The sequence below is a fragment of the Camellia sinensis genome, chromosome 13, assembly GCF_055761805.1.
Source record: "Camellia sinensis isolate YWXY chromosome 13, ASM5576180v1, whole genome shotgun sequence".
Classification (NCBI taxonomy): Eukaryota; Viridiplantae; Streptophyta; class Magnoliopsida; order Ericales; family Theaceae; genus Camellia; species Camellia sinensis.
This window is the reverse complement of record NC_138973.1, coordinates 42,883,194-42,904,821: the sequence shown is the minus strand read 5'-3', so window position 1 is coordinate 42,904,821 and position 21,628 is coordinate 42,883,194. Positions and strand designations below refer to the sequence as shown.

Sequence of the window (21,628 nt, the reverse complement as noted above, 5' to 3'; positions counted from 1 at the left end):
TGATTTCAAAACCTTTAGTGTTGTCACACTTTCATGTTTATCGCTTCTCCATCATGCTTGAGAGTTGTGTTCTTAGGCCTTGTTGATAGGCCATTGCATTGTGCATGCTTACCTTGCTCTTCATGCCTTCATTTTAGCATTATGGCCACTGATTTGGGCATGCCTGAGGTCTATCCATTTTGGTTTAAGTCCATCGAGCATTGTATATGCCATGTTACATTACGTTGAAGTATGACATGTTGCCTTGCATTGTGAACGCCACGTTGTTATTTGCATTGTGTATGCTATTTTATTGCTTTGCATTAAGTGTGCATGCCATTGGCATTGAGTATGCTATGTTACATTGCATTGCATGTTTGCATGCTTGTCCCTTGCATATTGTTCACATTCTCGTTTCATTGTATTGCATGTTTGTATGCTTGATGTTGCATTGCATGTTTGCATGCTTGGGTTGCATTACATATTTGCATGCTTGTTGTTGCATCTTGTTTGGAATAGGTGTTAGTCCAAACACGAGAAACGAGGGGCGTTTCATACTTAAAGTGGTGAAATGTGCCTTAATTCCCGGTCGCTGACGCTCTTAATCATACACGATAGAGTTCTAGGCTTTAGGTGTTTATGTGTGCATTCATTTCATATTGAATTGTGCAGTTTGGCTTCTCGGCCATCATGCATCGAGATGCGTGATTGGTGGCCCGAGGGTCAAGAACCACACTCCCTTGAGCTCATAAAATGATAGGGAGGGCGGTTGTGCACACATATCTTGCAAATATATTGTCATGCCCTTTCTTACTCTCTGTTGCAGCAAATTGGAGAAATACAGCAAAAACTGGCCGGCCAGCTAGAAAAACCAGCTGGCCGATCACTTTTTCTGGTCTGTAGTAACAAAAAGTGGTCGGCCAGTGGCTGGAAGCACTCCTAGGTGGTCGGCCATCCTCTCACAGGTCCCCAAGGTGAGTTAGAAGCTTTTTGGAGCTTGGTGCAAGGTTCTGAGAACAATTGCAAACAGAGGCAAGTTGGGGCATCGCGACGGATTTTCGAACGAGGCGACCGGGCATACATACACTCTTCTCCCTCTGAAGCTCCTGATTTATCACTTTACGTAGCTAATTTGCTTAGCTAGTTTATGCTTTGGTCTTGTACTTAATTAGCTAATGTGCTTAGCTATTCAATTTATGATGTAATAATTAGTTATAGCTAGTTATTCAATTTTGTGATGTAATAATTAGTTTAATTAGCTTAGATTAGCTAGTTAGCTTCTTATTCGGACCCTCCGTCGAGAAGGCCAACTGTTGTAATAAGCGTGTGTGTGTGTGATGCATGTCTTTCAACCCCCATTTCTTTCTCCTTTTTACTTAACCGCTTATGATGGTTAGTTTTAAGGCATATTTCGATTAACATACCTTATGTTTGCATGCGTCCATCCATCCATCTGTTTGCATGCACCGGGCTCGACGCATCATACTAACTGCATTGTGTTTCAATTCCTATTTGAATACATGTACCAAGTTGCATTTCATATGCCATCTTAGAATAGTCGAGCCTATTTTAATTACATTCTCGCATGTGTTGCATTAGCCATCTTAACATGAACTAGAATCATGCATGATTTCTAACTAGTTCTCTATTTTAGCTTGGAGTACACTGTGAGTGTTTACGTTTTAGCATACTGCATGTGTGTTAATGTTGTCATGAAAGCATGCTTGCCATGAGGCTAACTGCTTATGTGATTAACTGCATGAATGCCTGTGGATGAAGATTGGATTGTTCGAATTGGAACAATTCATTGAAATCCGCAATTTAGCCTACTTGCGAGTAGCAACTTTAAACCGTTTTCAAACGAACATGCAATGTTTTGTTCCAAGTTAGGTGATCTAGTCTATACTTGTATGCTGTGCGCATCACATAGTAATTCTAGGTTAATAACCGAAATAAGAACACATGTGTTTTCAAAAACAAAATATCATGCTTAATAAAGACCGATCTTTTGATCGGACGAGTGGGTGTCACGACCCAAACCCGACCCTATGGGTTTAGCACCGTAACCGGCCAGTAATCCGAGATTACCGAAGGCCTGCTTAACAGTAGTACAGTAAAACAGAGTACAGGGCCTGGCGGAAGCCAATATAGTAAAGAAACAATGCCCAATGAGCTGTGACAGTCTGCATGCAAAAAGACTTTCCAAACATATTTACATTCAGTGGAAAGGTAAACGCAACATATATACAATCATTCAGAATAGGGACTTACTCCCTATATAACAGTACAGTAACATTCAGTCCAAACAATCCGTTCAGTTATTACAGAACAGCGAGACAGTACAGAAGGGGGAGTCCTAAAACACCCCTAAGCCTTGGCATGATAGGCTCGGAACCTCGCAGTGAGGTACATAGGCTGGCTTGACAAAACTAGAGTAACCCTGACGCTCCTAGCCGCGGTCTGGTGCCTGTACACCTACATACATATATGAGCAGTGAGCTAAAGCCCAGTGAATAACATAATGCGTAAAGAGGTTAAGAATGAATGTCCTTACAGTAATGAAAACAGTCCATTTAAACAGTATTTTAGTCGTTCAATCAGTACAGTGATATGTGGTATACCCATTAGCATAACTGTAGGTCTTGAAAGACCGAACAGTAATGATGGCCATCAGTCAGTAAACAGTAGTGGTTCCAACAAGGGAACCGACAGAGATCTCTGTAACAGTGTCAGTAAACAGTAGGTGCTAAGGATGCCACAATACAGTTCAGAATATAGGACATACATTCATTCAGTTAACAGTAATCAGTTCAGAAAACAGTACAGTTCAGTTGTTCAAAAGATAATCATTTGCGAACATATCTTTACACAAACGTTACTCACAAAGTTCTGGGCTACAGTATGCTAGAGCGTGTCTCCCCAGTCGCCAACCCTACACAGTTACAGATCAACACACACTAAGCTACACGGTTGGGAAAATAATAACTTAATCCCTAATTGCCTCAGTGTGTTCTACATCTATATCCTCACTAAGATGCCTTAAACTAGGCCTAAGAATGCCTAGAATGGGATGAGGATGCAAAGATGTGATCAGAAAACAGTTTCAGGATTTTCAGAAAAACAGAGTCCCGCTCGAGCTCGGGTTTCCCCGCTCGAGCAGACATGCAACAAAGGTACACGCTCGAGCATCAAATCCCCCGCTCGAGCGTACTGTAAAAGTACTGGATGGGTGAAATCTCCGCTCGACGGACGCTCGACGCCCGCTCGAGCGTGAGACACATGCCTCCGCTCGAGCGGACTGTAAAACAGTGCAAAGAAATACTGGAGGCTCGGATTCCCCGCTCGAGCGCCACTTTCCCCGCTCGAGCGGTAGTGCAAAATCTGGAAAACCCAGATTGCACCTCCAAGCTCAAACTCAAGTTTTAACAACTCAAAACTCGACCTCTTGGGCTGAATTTCCAGAAAACATTTGTAAACACATAGTTAAACATGATTCAAAACTCAACTTTGAGAAATCAAAGCCCAAGGGTGTTTAATTCAAACCCAATTTCAAACCATTTTCAAGAATAGGATGAACATGCAAACGTGCATGAATTCAAATCAATTCAAAGCTTCAATTTGATGCCCCAGAGAGCCAAATCTTTCAAAAACATGATGAGTTCATGGTCTCTTGTAAAAATATGAGCATGCATGTACAATTTTTATGAATAACAAGCTCAAAAATGCAAGAGCATGCCATGCATGCAACAATTAAGCTACAATTCAACATGTAAGAGCCATAACTTGGCTCAGGGCTTCAATTTACTATAAATCATGCAAGAATTTACTTAAAGTCAAGAACAAAAGAGTGGTTACTCTACCTTAGGTCTTGTATGCAAGACTAGGAGCTCAATTTAGCAATCTACACTTTCAATTACCAAGCAATTCTTCAAGTTTCCAAGCAATTCAAGGTGAATTCGTTCTAACTCCCTATTTCCCTCTCTCTAGTCGGTGATGTGCTCAAAAGAAATGGCTGAGCAAATGTTCATATCAGGTATAAGGCTCAAATGTGTGTGAGATAGTGGCCCACTAAGTGGCCTAATGGTAATTAAGTCAAATTATGCAATCTATCAATATTTAATCTAATTCAATCATACCTAATCAGTTTTCAGATAATTACACCATAAAATCACATAAATCACAATGATCGTAAAACACTTAACCAATTCCCGGTTCGGCCGCCAATAAAGCCTTCAATTAGCAGTTTAAACACTAAAATACGAACAGATCAAATAAGCAATCAACAGGTAGAATGCAATTCAAACAGATGTACTCAATCGATTCAGTTTCAAATTTCAGTCAGTCAGTTCAGTATTTCAATCAGTTCACTTATCAGTCATAATCAGTTCAGTTTAACGGTAATCAATGGTTATTCGGTAATCAGTGACGAGGGTTATTACAGTGGGGGTGCTCATTGCATGACTTTCCCCTCTCGTATCCAAGTTCCCAAGCTGAGGCAACTTTGGTGATAACGGACACGTGGCCTGAGACACGAGCCAGAGTTTCCCAAATTCCCCCAAAATAAAATATTTAGGTGGCGACTCTATATCTGACAAAGCAGTCCATGTTGGTAGTTCTTTGTAAAAATCAATTTTTCCAAAACGATTTGCCGGATTTGGACTCTTTAGTGATTTATCAGTCTTGCATTGCACTTTGCGAGATTAGATTCAGAGCCGTGACATTGAGTCTGAACTGTAGTAGCCTAGAACAAAACAAATTTCGTGCCCTCGCAGCGCAGAGCCTGGAGAGTTCTCGGGACACGTCTACACATATGTTTAAATGCAAAACTAAATTTGAATACTTGGTTGAATTGATTAGAATTCTTCCATTTTACTATAAGATTTAGACTCTTTTTTTTTCACAACTGTTACACTTAATATTTATTCAAGACATGGCCAACAATATATCAAAAAAATTAAATTAAATTAAGAATAAATAATAAAATAACAAATTGGGCTGAGTATATGGGCTTAAGGTGGGCTTAGCCCATATCGCAGCCCTAAATGTAGGTTCTCAAACAAAAGCCACAAAAAAAAACACCACCACACCACACCGCTGGTGAAGAGGGCGGTGTGTATGTGCGGTGGTGTTCTCAGCTTCCACAGAGACCCAAAATTTGACGCAAACTACTCAACAGCCGTAGCTCAAACACTGCCTCAGAACCCCTCTCTCTCTCTCTCCTCTGGTGGGATAGTCTTCAAAATTGCTTCTTTGGTTCTATCTTCTGAAACTGAGTTATACCCACCACATCATTTTTCACATTCCATAGTTAGTTTGTACTCGTTCTTGTAGAATTCGCTTTATCGTTAGTCATATTGTATTGGGTTTATCTCTTTATCTCATCAATCACTCGCATGGTCTCGCCTAGACTGCAATGGTGGAACAACACTTTTTGTTTCTCCGACCCCAGAGAATTGGGATAAGTCTAAAACTGGAATTGTTTTTGATTCATGGGTATGTGCTTTTTTTCGAAAAGAAGATCATTTAGTTTAATTTCCACAACTTTATTGGAATTGGGTTTGTTTCAGAATCAAGTTTGGTTCAGAGAAAAATAGTTTTGTAAAATGTATAGCTGTGCTTCTCTTGCTTTGTTGTCAGATGACACAGTGTAAAATGTATAGCTAATCAAATTGTTGTCCCAAGAACAAGTGCGAAAATTTGGAAAAAACGTAAGCTTTATCCGGTTATAGTCAGAGTTTTGAAGTCTTTGAATTGGATGGTTGCAAGAAAAATTAGGTTCTCGAAGATATATGGATTATCTCATTCAAGTGAGGCATTTAGAATCATTACACGTGCTTGCCTTAGCGGGAATGGATAGAGAAGTATATGCTTTTCTTAGGGATATTGTTTGCTACTATGAAAAAACCAATCTTGATTTGTTTGAATTGTTCCCTGCATTACTGGATTCGCCTAATCATGCTTCGAGATCAATTGTTGTATTTGATGTACTTGTAAAGGTTTTTTGCAGCAAATTCGATGCTTGAAAATGCAGTTGATGTGTTTCTGCAGGCTAAGAATATTGGGTTAAACCGTAGTATTTTTTCATGCAATTTCTTATTTAAATGTTTGGCAGAAGCAAAAGAGTGGAATATCTTGTAAGTTTATTTGAGGAAATAAAGAAGTCTGGACCATTGCCTAATGTACGCTCCTATACCATTATGATGAACTTTTACTGCAAAGGACATTATGCAGTAGATATTGGACAAGCCGCTGGAATTCTGGAAGAAATGGAGAGTGGGGAAAGCCCAACTGTTGTAACATACAGCACATACATTCATGGGCTTCGTAGAATTGGATTTGTTGAATTTGCTTTGAACCTCATTCGAAAATTGAGGCAAAAATATCAGCCTGTTAATAGTTACTGTTATAATGCGGTTATTGATGGATTTTGCAAAAGAGGCGAAGAGGATGAATCTTTGAGGGTTATGGAAGAAATGAAGAGTTGTGGAATTTCACCAGATGTGTATAGTTATAGCATTTTAATTTTTGGGTTCTGCAAAAATGGAAATGTTGAGAAAGGTCTTAGTTTGATGGAAAAAATGGAATCCAGTTACTTAAAACCATCGCTTGTTAGCTATGCCTCACTCTTAAAAGGTTTCTGTAATAGTGGACTCATGGAAACATCACTGGACATGCTCTATAAACTCAGAGCTTCGGGTTATAAATGCGACCAGACTGCTTATGACAAATTAATCAACGGTTTCTCTATGCAGGGTGTAGACACAAATTTTAAAACATGAAGTGTTTCAACACATTTCAAAATTTTATGTTACAAATGTCCACTGTTTAGTCTTTTTTTGACTAAACAGTGTTGATTATTTGAATAGCAGGTTCTTATTTCCGATCTGTATTTCAGATCGTTAATTACACATTTTATGCAAAATGAAACCTCTGATTAATGAAGAACAAAATAAACAACAAAAGACAATTTTAAAAAAAGAAAATATTTTATTACGATTATTATGGGTTTTGAACCCTCGAATACAAAATACAGTTTGGGTTTGGAACCCTTTACCTATTCATCGCCATTAGCGTAGGTTCTTGAATTCTCTAGCCTTCTCTTCTTCTTTCTTGTAACGATTTGTTTAGCTCTCAACTTCTTTCTCTCTCTCTCTGATCTTTTTCACTTCTGATCTTCCAATCCCCCGGTCTTGTGTGATGGTCCTCATATTTATGGAGGGCCATCAGGTGATAGGAACGCTTCATCTTCATTTTGAATTTCAAATTGAATGATATTTGAATTTCAAATTGAATGATAACGCTATTTAAATTTTGAATAATAGCGCTATCTGATTAATCGTATATCTGATTAACCGAATTGATCTTTGGGGTTTCATCCTGTGTGATGTCTTTGCTGTAGGCTCTACAGGTGTCATTTTTTCGTAGGCTCCACGTGTCATTTGAGCATCTTGAATAACGTCGTTAAGATACGACGTTGTTTTATTTATATACCTCAACGGAGCAAATTAATCATTTTGGGAAGTGATTGCCTACAACAATCTTATTGTAGGCTCTATGTGTGTCATTGACTGTATTTGAAATTTAAACATAAATTTGATTTAAAATTTATGTGCCAACAAATGCCCCTCGTGACTTGCACAAGTGAATTTTTTTAACTGTGCGAGTCACGACAATTTGGCACTTTTATGTGGATGATCTTTAGGTCTTGGATGGGATTATTTCTGTGTTTTGGTCCCTGGCCTTTTTTTATTTTTTTATTTTTTTTATTTTTATTTTTGGGTTGACGGCTTTTTTTTATAGGCCCTTTTACTTTTGTTGCATGGGTCCTTCTTATGGACTTGACCTTTTATTTTATTTTATTTTTTTTTTTTGAAGGGTCATGAGTAAGGTCCAAGATTTAATTGGGCATTTCCTTTTGTGGGCCTCCAATTTGCCGCCAATTTTTTTTTTTTTTTTTTTTTTTTTTTTTAAAGGCTATAATGGACCTTTCCTTTTCTAGGCCACCGTTTTAATTGGGCCTTTTCTTTTGTGGGCCTCCAACTTGCCACTAGTTTTTTTTTTTTTTTTTTTTTTTTTTTTTTTTTTTTTTGCAGTAAATTGTTTTCTAGGCCATCATGGATTTTTCTAAACCATCATGGACCTTTTCTTTTCTAGGCCACCATTTTTTTAAATTGGGCCTTTTCTTTTGTGGGCCTCCAACTTATCACCATTTTTTTTACAGCAGATTTTTTTCTAGGCCATCATGGATTTTTCTAGACCATCCTGGACTTTTCTTTTTTTTAGGCCACCATTTTTTAATGGGCCCGTTTCTTTTGTGGGCCTCCAACTTGCCACTATATATATATATTTTTTTTTTTGCAGTAAATTATTTTCTAGGCCATCATGGATTTTTCTAAACCATCATGGACCTTTTCTTTTCTAGACCACCATTTTTTAATTGGGCCTTTTCTTTTGTGGGCCTCCAACTTGCCACCATTTTTTTACAGCAGATATATATATATCTATATATATTTTAGGAGTTTGTCTAAATGGAATAGGATGGATTGACATTGGTAGGATTTCTAATCCAACACAAACTCTTACTTAGTATTTCAAATCCTACCTAAACTCTTGCTTGTTTGAAGTATTTTAGGAGAACACTACCTCCTTTCTTAAGCAAGAATTTTTTTGCTTTATATAACACCTATTCATATATTTTTTCCTGCAGCCCCTTTTTTTCCCTGCAGATTTTTTGTTTTCCAGAAAAATTCCAGCAACTTTCCAGCCATTATCTTTCTTCTTTTTCCAACAAAGTTGTTCTTCTTATACTTTAAAGAAGATACAAAAGAATCTCTTCAAACTCCTTTAAATCAGGTATGCTTTCTTTTCCATAAAATATTTTCTTTCAGCATGTATATCACCATGTGATGGCCCTTCCCAAAAATTTTTACTAGACCCTAAGTCCACAAATTCTGGACTGCTTTAAAGGATATAAATTTGTGTCCGTTAATTATAAAGGGGTTTATGGCCTCCAGCAAAATTTATGACAAAATTTTTCCTCTGCTCCAGCAAAATTTTAAGGGACAATTTGTGGACCAGAAATAATTCTGGACTGCTTTGGTTACAAATTTATGGCCTCCCAACGCTAATTAACGATTCTTTAAAACCATTCTTCACGTTTTACTAGACCCTAAGTCCAAGTAGTCCCAACAAAGACCCTTCTTGAAAGGATGAATAACCTACTGCCTTCTTTCATAACAAAAGTTGTAGCCTCTTTTCTTTTTATTATTTTTTTATTTTTACTTGTACAAAAAACCCTGCTGCCTTTCAAGCAGATTTTTTTACTAGCCCAAAGACCCCTTTTTTTTTGTAACAGTTTAATCTGCTCTCTTTTATTTACCTTCCAACAGAAATTCTCCTCTCCATGAACCTTTTTATAACCCATGAAAATTTCCATGAACCTTTTTATAACCCATATGAACCTTGTGTATAACCTGCTGCCTTTCAAGCAGATTTTTTTTTTCGTAGCCCAAAGACCCTTTTTTTTTGTCACAATTTAATCTGGTCTCTTTTTTTTTACCTTCCAGCAGAAATTTTCTTCTCCATGAACCTTTTTATAACCCATGAAAATTTCCATGAACCTTTTTATAACCCATATGAACCTTGTGTATAACCTGCTGCCTTTCAAGCAGATTTTTTTTTTTTTTTCTAGCCCAAAGACCCCCTTTTTTTTTTGTCACAGTTTAATTTGCTCTCTTTTTTTTTACCTTCCAGCAGAAATTTTCTTCTCCATGAAACTTTTTATAACTTATGAACCTTGTGTATAACCTGCTGCCTTTTTTTTCACAATTTAATCTGCTCTCTTTTTTTTACCTTCCAGCAGAAATTGTTCTTCTTATAAGGCCATATCAAGTATGCTTTCCTTTTTTTTTCTTTTTTCTTTTTTTTTTTTCATGCAACCAGAATTTTTGCAGCATGTATGCAAACATCAAACTGCTCCTCACTTTTGCTCTTTTTTTTTTTTTTTTTTTTTTTTGTCAGAGCAGTCCATTTTTCTTTTGAATCAAAAAAAAAAGAAGCAGTCTTCTTATGCCTTGAATTTATATGTCTTATTGTCCTTTACCAATTCAACAAAAAGCACCCTTTTTAGTATAGGCCAACCCCTTTTTAAAATAGCAAACTAGTACTGCTACTAGCCTCTTTATTGGCTCTTGTATTTTCTAAAGGACTCCTGCAACAACCTCATATAGATATGCAGTTACTAAAAATTTTGATGGTCCCAAAAGGGTAATGACCCAAACTTTTTTATTACTTCAGGCATGATGTGAAATAATTTTTAGCCAGAATAACACCTTCAATCACTGAACCTCGATTTTCTAAGCAAAAGGTCCCAAAAGGGTAATGACCCAAACTTTTTTTGTTAACCATAAGCCCAAACAAAGACTTTTAAAAAGAAAAAACATGCTATACCCTTTTGTGTAACAACATATATTTGTTTTTTTTTTTTTTTTTGGTACAAATTACGATTTTATTTATTTATTTATTTTTTTTGGCAATTATTTCACGTCTTTTTCCCTCTTTTGCAGGCAACACGCAAGGTGTTAGAGTTTTTTTGCAGGTATCATTGCCCTTTCCAACCTTATGGCAATGAGTGGCTTAAATCCTTGGCAGTGATTGTGTCCTTCACCCCAATGGGTTGAATCCTTGGCAGTGAATGTGTCCGTCACCCCAATGGCTTGAAACCTTGGCAGTGATGGTGTCTTTCACCCCAACGGCTTGAAACCTTGGCAGTGATTGTGTCCGTCACCCCAACGGCTTGAAACCTTGGCAGTGATTGTGTCTTTCACCCCAATGGCTTGAAACCTTGGCAGTGATTGTGTCCTTCACCCCAATGGCTTGAATCCTTGGCAGTGATTGTGTCAGTCACCCCAACAGCTTGAATCCTTGGCAGTGATTGTGTCCGTCACCCCAACGGCTTGAAACCTTGGCAGTGATTGTGTCTTTCACCCCAATGGCTTGAAACCTTGGTAGTGATTGTGTCCGTCACCCCAACGGCTTGAATCCTTGGCAGTGATTGTGTCCTTCACCCCAACGGGTTGAATCCTTGGCAGTGATTGTGTCCGTCACCCCAACGGCTTGAATCCTTGGCAGTGAATGTGTCCGTCACCCCAACGGAAACCTTGGTAGTGATTGTGTCTGTCACCCCAACGGCTTGAATCCTTGGCAGTGATTGTGTCCTTCACCCCAACGGGTTGAATCCTTGGCAGTGATTGTGTCCGTCACCCCAACGGGTTGAATCCTTGGCAGTGAATGTGTCCATCACCCCAACGGGTTGAATCCTTGGCAGTGAATGTGTCCGTCACCCCAACGGCTTGAATCCTTGGCAGTGAATGTGTCCGTCACCCCAACGGCTTGAATCCTTGGCAGTGATTGTGTCTTTCACCCCAACGGCTTGAAACCTTGGCAGTGATTGTGTCCGTCACCCCAACGGCTTGAAACCTTGGCAGTGATTGTGTCCGTCACCCCAACGGCTTGAAACCTTGGCAGTGAATGTGTCTGTCACCCCAACGGCTTGAGTCCTTGGCAGTGATTGTGACCGTCACCCCAACGGCTTGAAACCTTGGCAAGGGGCTTTCGTCAATTCCTTTATATTTTGACATTTTGCCTTCATTAACCTTTTTTTTTTTTAGGAAGCATGGAAAAGACACTTGAATATCTTCGACGTGACGAGAGGAATGTATTGGATAAATCTGGTCCGAAAATAATTCGGCACAAACCTATCACTGCTTTATTGTCACCTGCGGAGTTGGACCCTTACATCCCTTTACATACAGCTTCCGAAGACTTGATCTATACAGGAATTCGAAACTGCTGTGAGATTCTCGAGAAAGGGCACTCCAAATCAATTGGTTCATTCCCTGTCTCAATCCTTCGTCCATTTTCTGAAGACCTTCACTGCTCCGAATTTAATACTCTTCTTAAGAGAATGAAGCATGAAAAACTAAAGTGGGATAATTCCTTTAATGTCCGTGGCATTTCTACCCATTTGCAATCCCCTATATGGATTTTTTGGTTGAACGACGTTCTTTCCACATTTGCCCCTATTTTGAAGAAGTGTGGGATTTATGCTGCAATCTATGTATCCCAATTTGCTTATGCCAGGAATGTCTCCCTCCTCAAAGGATTCTTAGAGCGATGGTCACCCGACACCAACACTTTCCACACCATTTACGGTGAACTTGGGATCTCTCTATGGGACCTTCATCGCATTAGCGGGCTCCCCATTTGTGGCGAGTTTTATGAAGAGTTCACCCCCTCCAATGACATTTTATATTCGTCCCAGACATCCAAGGCGTGCCGTGGGCTTTTCAACATTTATGCCAGCTCTTGTCAATCCAAGAAGTTTAACCACTGGACTTTCAAATTCATTGACGAATCCCCAACTTCAATTAATGGTTTTCAACGAAAAGACAGGATCCCTGATGATGTGTATCTTTCTGGTTTTTTGGCGAGCTGGCTTAGCGGATTTGTCTTCCCTCACTCTTCCGGAGAGATTCGTCCGACGACCTTTCATGTAGCCACCAAAATGGCAGGTGGAACCTTATTTAGCCTGGCCATCCCCGTCCTTGCATACCTCTATCATTGTCTTGGCAAAATGGCATCATCATCTTCACCTGGGAAGGAAAATATTCAGGGTCCTTTACATTACCTTTTTGGATGGATTTCACTATATTTTGTCAAGACTTACTCTCATGGGGATCCTCAGTCGATTTGTCCGATTCCTGATATTCATTTCATGCCATATCTTGGGTTTATTGGAAACCAATCGGCTGCCCAGTTTTTTACTGATAAATTTCCATTTGTGGACTCTCTCCTAACTTATCGTACGGAGTGTCAGTTTAGGGCTCTTACTCATGAAAGTGAACCTTCAGGCATTCTGGTCGACTCTGAAAGGATATCACCTTTCCACCTTGGATATCTTATATCTTTGAGGCAAGGGATTTTAACTTTTAAAATGGGATTTAATTTCATTTCTGAACCGTACTCCCCTAACCGATACGGTCGTCAATTTGGGTTTTCTCAAGCATGCCCTATACCGCTTAATGTATCTTGTCGGCGGCCCTCTGAGTGGTTTAAATTTTATTACAACTGGCGCCATATGCTACGCTGCGGTACAAAAGTCTCATTGGAGTTACCAGGCTCCCGATCTACTTCTCACGTAACCATGCCTTATGCCAATTGGTGGTTGGGAACTTCCTTTACCGTGCTCCAATATGTTACTCATTCCCAGCCGAAATCTTCACGCAAGAGAAAACTGGATATGCCAATTAAAGACCGAAAGACGAAGAATCCTTCTTACTCTAGAGCTAGGTCATCATCTTCACCTACTGTTCTGGAAGCATCATCACCTCAAAGAATGGATAATAGTCGACCACTTATTGCTCCTTCTCGGTCAAGTTACTCGGTTTCAGATCTCCTTCATCTTTTCAAAGATATGTGTAATTCTCAATTTAAAATGAGATTTAGCTTTGAGAAAGTAGATTCTGGCCCTCAATTTGCCTGTCTCGCAAAGCTTTTTCCAGAGACTATGTCTATCAGTGATTGCACAGGAACTTCCCAACCCACCGTAGCGACAAAAACCCCAATGGATCAATTTCGCACATACTTGTACTCTTTTCTTGAAGATAAAGATGAGAATATGATTCAAGAACTCTTTGAGGGAGATGGGTATGAATTAACTGCCTTGGGTCGTATTCGCATTAAGAGTGTTGAAATTCCTTCTCCTACCAAATCTTTTGATTGTTCTCTCAATGGAAGTAGCGAGAGTGAAGATGAGTTTTATGGCTACACCCCTCTTTTAGATGGCACACCGACTAAGATGAGTAAATCGCCTTCAGCAAATGTAGCTTTTTCTTCTCCTTCAAACGAGCCATCCAAGCTATTGGAGAAAGGTATAGTTTTTTTTTTTTTTTTTTTTTTTTTTTTTTTTTTTTTTTTTTTTTTTTAATACCTTTCATTTTCTTAGGCACTGCGCCTCGGACTTCCCCAGCTGCCTCGCATATGCCATTGGCTACCTTTAAGGGTATTCTTATTTATTCTTTGTACCTTATTTTATTTCATCATGTATAGATACTCAAGGAATTCTTTTCTCTTTAGATCATGCCACATTGCAAAATCCATGGTCCACTTGTGGGAATCACAACTTGTCTCCTCCTCCACCTAAGTCTCTTCCAGCTGTACACCAAGGTATACTTCATTCATATATATATATATATATATATATATATTGTTTTTACCTTCTATGTTTTCATTGAGTATCTCTTTCTATTTGCACAGAAAGTACTTCTGACACATTGGAAGAGACAGACGAAATTGATTCTGATACCTCGGAAGAAGCCCAAATTCTTGCAGACTTACTTGAAGCAAATGGGGTTAACAAATTATTTGACAAACTTGAAGCACCCTTTGCTTCATCTGGCCTTCTTTTGGGAACTTCCTCTAACGAAGCAGCCACCCATATTCAGAAAGGTCTTACTATTTCTCTCCAATCAATGACGGATGTTAATGGCATGATTGCTGTAGCAAACAACGTTTTCATGATTTTAAAGAGTTTGGGTGTAGACTTCATCTCCTTTTATGAGAAGGTGAAGATATTTCTTGGGTGCTTTGCTTTGAAAACCCAACTTGCAGACTCTTCAAACTTGTCTACTGCAGAATTTGAGGCCCAATATTGTGAGAAGAAGCTTCATTTTGACAAAGTTTCTGGCGAACATGAACAGTTGTCTGCTTCAATTATCAAGTCGGATGAGCAGATTGCGGATCTTAATCAAAGGATTATTCAAACCAAAGAGTTACTCAAACAACTTGAAGAGGAATTGTCATCCACCCAAGCGGAACATGCATCCTTTATGTGTGATTTTGCACAGGCTTCCGAGAGTGTTTCTAAATCAGAAGAAGACGTGCAAACTGCTCTGAATGTTTTGAGCCAACACAAGAAGAAGAATGGACAACATAGTGTTGTGGAACGTGCTTTTGAAAGGGCTAAGGCTTCTCTTAATGAATGAATGCACTTTTATTATTTTTTATTCATCCGAACATAATGTATTTATGAAATTTCGCTCAGTGATGGATTTATTTGTTATTCGAAATTTCTCAATACAATACATTGATTTGTCTTATTTTAGCCGTACACAAAAGATTTACTTGTTATATGAAATTTCTCAATACAATACATTTATTTGTCTTATTTTGGCCGTACACAGTTTATACTCTTGCGGGCCAGGAGTATCCAATGTTTTATCACCTTAGATTTCGGTGAGGTATTTTAGCAGTTTAACCACATACAATACCGTTGGTGGTATTTGACTTTTGTTTGGCCGTGCACAGTTTATACTCTTGCGGGCCAGGAGTATCCAATGTTTTACCACCTTAGATTTCGGTGAGGTATTTTAGCAGTTTAACCACATACAATACCGTTGGTGGTTTTTGACTTTTGTTTGGCCGTGCACAGTTTATACTCTTGCGGGCCAGGAGTATCCAATGTTTTACCACCTTAGATTTCGGTGAGGTATTTTAGCAGTTTAACCACATACAATACTGTTGGTGGTTTTTGACTTTTGTTTGGCCGTGCACAGTTTATACTCTTGCGGGCCAGGAGTATCCAATGTTTTACCACCTTAGATTTCGGTGAGGTATTTTAGCAGTTTAACCACATACAATACCGTTGGTGGTTTTTGACTTTTGTTTGGCCGTGCACAGTTTATACTCTTGCGGGCCAGGAGTATCCAATGTTTTACCACCTTAGATTTCGGTGAGGTATTTTAGCAGTTTAACCACATACAATACCGTTGGTGGTTTTTGACTTTTGTTTGGCCGTGCACAGTTTATACTCTTGCGGGCCAGGAGTATCCAATGTTTTACCACCTTAGATTTCGGTGAGGTATTTTAGCAGTTTAACCACATACAATACCGTTGGTGGTATTTGACTTTTGTTTGGCCGTGCACAGTTTATACTCTTGCGGGCCAGGAGTATCCAATGTTTTACCACCTTAGATTTCGGTGAGGTATTTTAGCAGTTTAACCACATACAATACCGTTGGTGGTTTTTGACTTTTGTTTGGCCGTGCACAGTTTATACTCTTGCGGGCCAGGAGTATCCAATGTTTTACCACCTTAGATTTCGGTGAGGTATTTTAGCAGTTTAACCACATACAATACCGTTGGTGGTTTTTGACTTTTGTTTGGCCGTGCACAGTTTATACTTTTGCGGGCCAGGAGTATCCAATGTTTTACCACCTTAGATTTCGGTGAGGTATTTTAGCATTTTAACCACATACAATACCGTTGGTGGTTTTTTTTTTTTTTTTTTTTTTTTTTGCCCTAACTTTTGCCTAGGCCGCCCTTTCGGGTTTTCAACCTAGCAGGCTTTCTTAAGGGTAATATCTCTTCAAGAACCTTGCATTGGTTGGGGGAATGATTCTGTCACCATCCATCGTTATCAACAAATAGGCCCCATTAGAATAAACCTTCTCAATCACATAAGGTCCTTCCCATTTGGGCTCAAGCTTTCCTTTGGTTCTTCGTGAGACTACTATGGGTGTTCTAACCATTAGTACCAAGTCCCCCTTTTTAAAGGAACGAAGCCTCACTCTTTTATTGAATGCATTTGCCATCCTTTGTTGGTAGATTTCCAAGTTCTGTTGAGCATACAACCTTCTTTCATCCAGGGTCTCCAGCTCAGCCAACCTCACTCTTGCACTTTCATCTTCTGTTAAGGATTCTTGTATTGCCACTCGTAATGATGGTATTTGAACCTCAAGTGGTAACACTGCTTCTCCTCCAAAAACCAACGAATAAGGGGTTGCTTGAGTAGGAGTTCTGTGCGAAGTTCGATAAGCCCACAAAGCTTCTTGTAACTTTTCGTGCCAAGCTTTTTTGTTCTTATCCACCATCTTCTTAAGAATTTTGCACAATGTCTTGTTGAAAGCTTCTGCCAAACCATTGGCAGGTGCATGATATCTTGATGAATGGTTGTTTTTGATTTTGTACTTGGCAAATAACTTGTTCAAAGCATCACTCCTGAATGGCTGTCCATTATCCATGATGATACTTTCTGGAATCCCAAACCTATAAATGATATGGGTTCGGATGAACTCGGAGACAACTGTGCTTTTTATATCCTTTAAAGCCACAGCCTCTGCCCATTTTGAAAAATAGTCAGTTGCAGCTAGGATGTATCGATATCCTGCTGAAGATGGAGGTACAAAAGGACCAATAATGTCCATACCCCATGCTGCAAATGGCCAAGAACAAGTTGTTAAATGTAAAGGCTCTGGGGGTTGGTGGAGAAAGTTCCCATGGAATTGGCAGACTTGGCATCTTCGAGCATAATTTATGCAATCTGCAATCATAGTCGGCCAATAGTATCCCAACCGTTTTAGCTGCATATGTAATTTAGGACCACTTTGGTGTGCCCCACATACACCTGCATGTATTTCTGCCATTACCTCTTGAATACGCTCCTTGGCTATACACCGCATGAACATTCCATCCAAAGACCTTTTGTATAACATTCCATCTTTCCACAGGACAAATTTGGTAGCCCTGCGTCTCACTTCAATTCTTTTTACTTTATCTTCAGGTAGCCTACCATGTTGGAGGTAAGTCACGAATGGTTCTCGCCAATCCTCCTCGTTTTCTCCTTTCGTGGTGACGACCAAGATTGGAACCAAGTCAGAAACCTCCTTTAAAGGTTGTAACACCCTTCTTTCACCTACCGTGATAGTAATTGTTTTGCTATCTGGTAGGGTGAGTGATGCAGCCAAACTTGCAAGTGAATCAGCTCGAGCATTTGTTCTTCTCTTCACATGGAAAATGTGTGTTTTCCTGAATTGCGAAAGCAATTGATCAGCCCTTTCATGATATGGGATGAGACTTGTTTTCTTAACAATGTATTCTCCACGGAGTTGCTTTACCACCAGTTCCGAATCTCCATAAATTGAGAGTTCTTCAATAGGAATTTGTAATGCCAATTATAATCCAGCAATTACAGCTTCATATTCTGCTTCATTATTGGAGCATTCTTCACTTAAGGCGAAAGAATGGGTGATTATAGCATTGTCTGGAGTCACAAACACAATTCCAATTCCAGCTTTATTGTTTTTAGGATTTTCTTGCTTCTTGCCATCTGGACTCCTTGAAGCTCCATCAAAATACATCTCCCATCCTTTCTGAATTTCTACTTGCATAACCTCTTCATCTGGTAAATCAGTTACTAGAGGTGAGTTATCAGGTATAGGATGTGCTGCCAAAAAATCTGCTAAAGCCTGCCCCTTTACAGCTCTTTGGGGAACATATTCAATTGCGAATTGTTGGAGAATTACAGCCCACTTTGCAATTTTCCCTGAAAGTATGGGCCGTGAAAGTATATATTTCAAGGGGTCTGCTCTTGATATCAACTTAACTTCGTGTTCCAAGACATAGTGCTTTAGTTTTTTCAAGGCGAACACCAAGGCAAGACATGTCTTTTCGATAGGGGAGTAATTGACTTCTGCCCCAACCAAAGTACGACTCAAGTAATACAAGGCATTTTCTTTCCCATGCTCATTATGTTGAGCCAATAGTGCCCCTAACGAACCATCAATTTGTAGACACAAATTTTAAAACATGAAGTGTTTCAACACATTTCAAAATTTATGTTACAAATGTCCACTATTTAGTTTTTGGACTAAACAGTGTTGATTATTTGAAAAGCAGGTTCTTATTTCCGATCTGTATTTCAGATCGTTAATTACACATTTTATACAAATGAAACCTCCGATTAATGAAGAACAAAATAAACAACAAAAGACAATTTAAAAAAAAAAAAGATATATTTTATTAAGATTGTTATGGGTTTTGAAGAATTTGTAGACACAAATTTTAAAACATGAAGTGTTTCAACACATTTCAAAATTTTATGTTACAAATGTCCACTGTTTAGTCTTTTTGACTAAACAGTGTTGATTATTTGAATAGCAGGTTCTTATTTCCGATCTGTATTTCAGATCGTTAATTACACATTTTATGCAAAATGAAACCTCTGATTAATGAAGAACAAAATAAACAACAAAAGACAATTTTAAAAAAAGAAAATATTTTATTACGATTATTATGGGTTTTGAACCCTCGAATACAAAATACAGTTTGGGTTTGGAACCCTTTACCTATTCATCGCCATTAGCGTAGGTTCTTGAATTCTCTAGCCTTCTCTTCTTCTTTCTTGTAACGATTTGTTTAGCTCTCAACTTCTTTCTCTCTCTCTCTGATCTTTTTCACTTCTGATCTTCCAATCCTCCGGTCTTGTGTGATGGTCCTCATATTTATGGAGGGCCATCAGGTGATAGGAACGCTTCATCTTCATTTTGAATTTCAAATTGAATGATATTTGAATTTCAAATTGAATGATAACGCTATTTAAATTTTGAATAATAGCGCTATCTGATTAATCGTATATCTGATTAACCGAATTGATCTTTGGGGTTTCATCCTGTGTGATGTTTTTGCTGTAGGCTCTACAGGTGTCATTTTTTCGTAGGCTCCACGTGTCATTTGAGCATCTTGAATAACGTCGTTAAGATACGACGTTGTTTTATTTATATACCTCAACGGAGCAAATTAATCATTTTGGGAAGTGATTGCCTACAACAATCTTATTGTAGGCTCTATGTGTGTCATTGACTGTATTTGAAATTTAAACATAAATTTGGTTTAAAATTTATGTGCCAACAAATGCCCCTCGTGACTTGCACAAGTGACTTTTTTAACTGTGCGAGTCACGACAATTTGGCACTTTTATGTGGATGATCTTTAGGTCTTGGATGGGATTATTTCTGTGTTTTGGTCCCTGGCCTTTTTTTTTATTTTTTTATTTTTATTTTTATTTTTGGGTTGACAGCTTTTTTTTTATAGCCCCTTTTACTTTTGTTGCATGGGTCCTTCTTATGGACTTGACCTTTTATTTTATTTTTATTTTTTTTTTTTTGAAGGGTCATGAGTAAGGTCCAAGATTTAATTGGGCATTTCCTTTTGTGGGCCTCCAATTTGCCGCCAATTTTTTTTTTTTTTTTAAAGGCTATAATGGACCTTTCCTTTTCTAGGCCACCGTTTTAATTGGGCCTTTTCTTTTGTGGGCCTCCAACTTGCCACTAGTTTTTTTTTTTTTTTTTTTTTTTTTTTGCAGTAAATTGTTTTCTAGGCCATCATGGATTTTTCTAAACCATCATGGACCTTTTCTTTTCTAGGCCACCATTTTTTTAAATTGGGCCTTTTCTTTTGTGGGCCTCCAACTTGTCACCATTTTTTTACAGCAGATTTTTTTCTAGGCCATCATGGATTTTTCTAGACCATCCTGGACTTTTCTTTTTTTTAGGCCACCATTTTTTAATGGGCCCTTTTCTTTTGTGGGCCTCCAACTTGCCACTATATATATATATATATTTTTTTTTTGCAGTAAATTATTTTCTAGGCCATCATGGATTTTTCTAAACCATCATGGACCTTTTCTTTTCTAGACCACCATTTTTTAATTGGGCCTTTTCTTTTGTGGGCCTCCAACTTGCCACCATTTTTTTTTACAGCAGATATATATATATCTATATATATTTTAGGAGTTTGTCTAAATGGAATAGGATGGATTGCATTGGTAGGATTTCTAATCCAACACAAACTCTTAGTATTTCAAATCCTACCTAAACTCTTGCTTGTTTGAAGTATTTTAGGAGACCACTACCTCTTTTCTTAAGATAGACTTTTCCTTTATATGTATTTTTGTCCCTACAGATTTTTTCCTGCAGATTTTTTTAGCAGATTTTTTTTTAGTTTTTTCAGAAAATTTCCAGCAACTTTCCAGCCATTATTTTTTTTCTTTCCAACAAAAGCTGTACTTTAAAGAAGGCACAAAAGAATTCCTTCATATTCCTTTTAATCAGGTATACTTTCATCATAATATTTATTGCTTTCTTTTCACCCCTTGATTTTTACTGCTGCCATTTTTTATTTTATTTTATTTTATTTTTTTTGCTGCTGTCATAAGAAAGTTTTAACACCCATACCAACTTCATGGATGTCATACTCATAAATTCTAGATGTTTTTTAAGGCATAAGATTTCTTTTATTCAAGAAAGAACATAAAGCAGCAATCTGCGTGATTCTCTCTTTAACCAGATTTTTTTTTTTTTTTCTTTTTTTCTTTTTTTTTTTTTTAAGACTGTTTTGAGCAACCTTTTTTTTGTAGATCATGAATCTAAATAGACCAAGGATTGGCAGATGGCTAATATTTAGATTATAATCTAGAGGTAAACAAAGTCCCTTCCATATCTGCTGGGGCCTCCCATGATATAAATTTCGAGAAATAGTCAGGATGTTATACCAATTAAAAATTTGTGTATGTTAATCTAAAGAAAATCAGGAACAAAGACATGACTGTTTATATCTAGATTCATCATGATGGTATTTAACATCAGGTTTGTGCCAAAAACTTTAATTGGACAGGAACTTCTTTATTTATTTTATTTTTATTTTTATTTTTCAAACTGTTTAGCAAACCTTTTTTTTTTTTTTTTTTTTTGAGATCATGAATCTAAACAAAATGAGATTATTTATTTGCTTTGGTCCTTGGATTTTTTTTTAT

General features: G+C 38.0%; 1 protein-coding gene across 1 annotated transcript; it reads left to right on the top strand.

Annotated features, from left to right (window-relative positions):
• The first annotated feature begins 13,822 nt into the window (after positions 1–13,822).
• On the top strand, positions 13,823–15,202 carry LOC114301608 (uncharacterized). Its single transcript, XM_082902084.1, has 4 exons — positions 13,823–13,910; positions 13,985–14,041; positions 14,116–14,205; positions 14,296–15,202. The coding sequence occupies exons 1-4, from the start codon at positions 13,838–13,840 to the stop codon at positions 15,021–15,023; spliced, it is 948 nt and encodes a 315-aa protein (XP_082758210.1). The 5' UTR covers positions 13,823–13,837; the 3' UTR covers positions 15,024–15,202.
• Positions 15,203–21,628: the final 6,426 nt, after the last annotated feature.

What these genes read in the sequence shown, in the direction of transcription:
- LOC114301608 (XM_082902084.1), top strand. Translation starts at nt 13,838, where the DNA reads ATGAGTAAATCGCCTTCAGCAAATGTAGCTTTTTCTTCTCCTTCAAAC. An exon ending in ATCCAAGCTATTGGAGAAAG is followed by an intron (nt 13,911 to 13,984) that starts GTATAGTTTTTT and finishes TCATTTTCTTAG; the next exon opens with GCACTGCGCCTCGGACTTCC. An exon ending in GCCATTGGCTACCTTTAAGG is followed by an intron (nt 14,042 to 14,115) that starts GTATTCTTATTT and finishes TTTTCTCTTTAG; the next exon opens with ATCATGCCACATTGCAAAAT.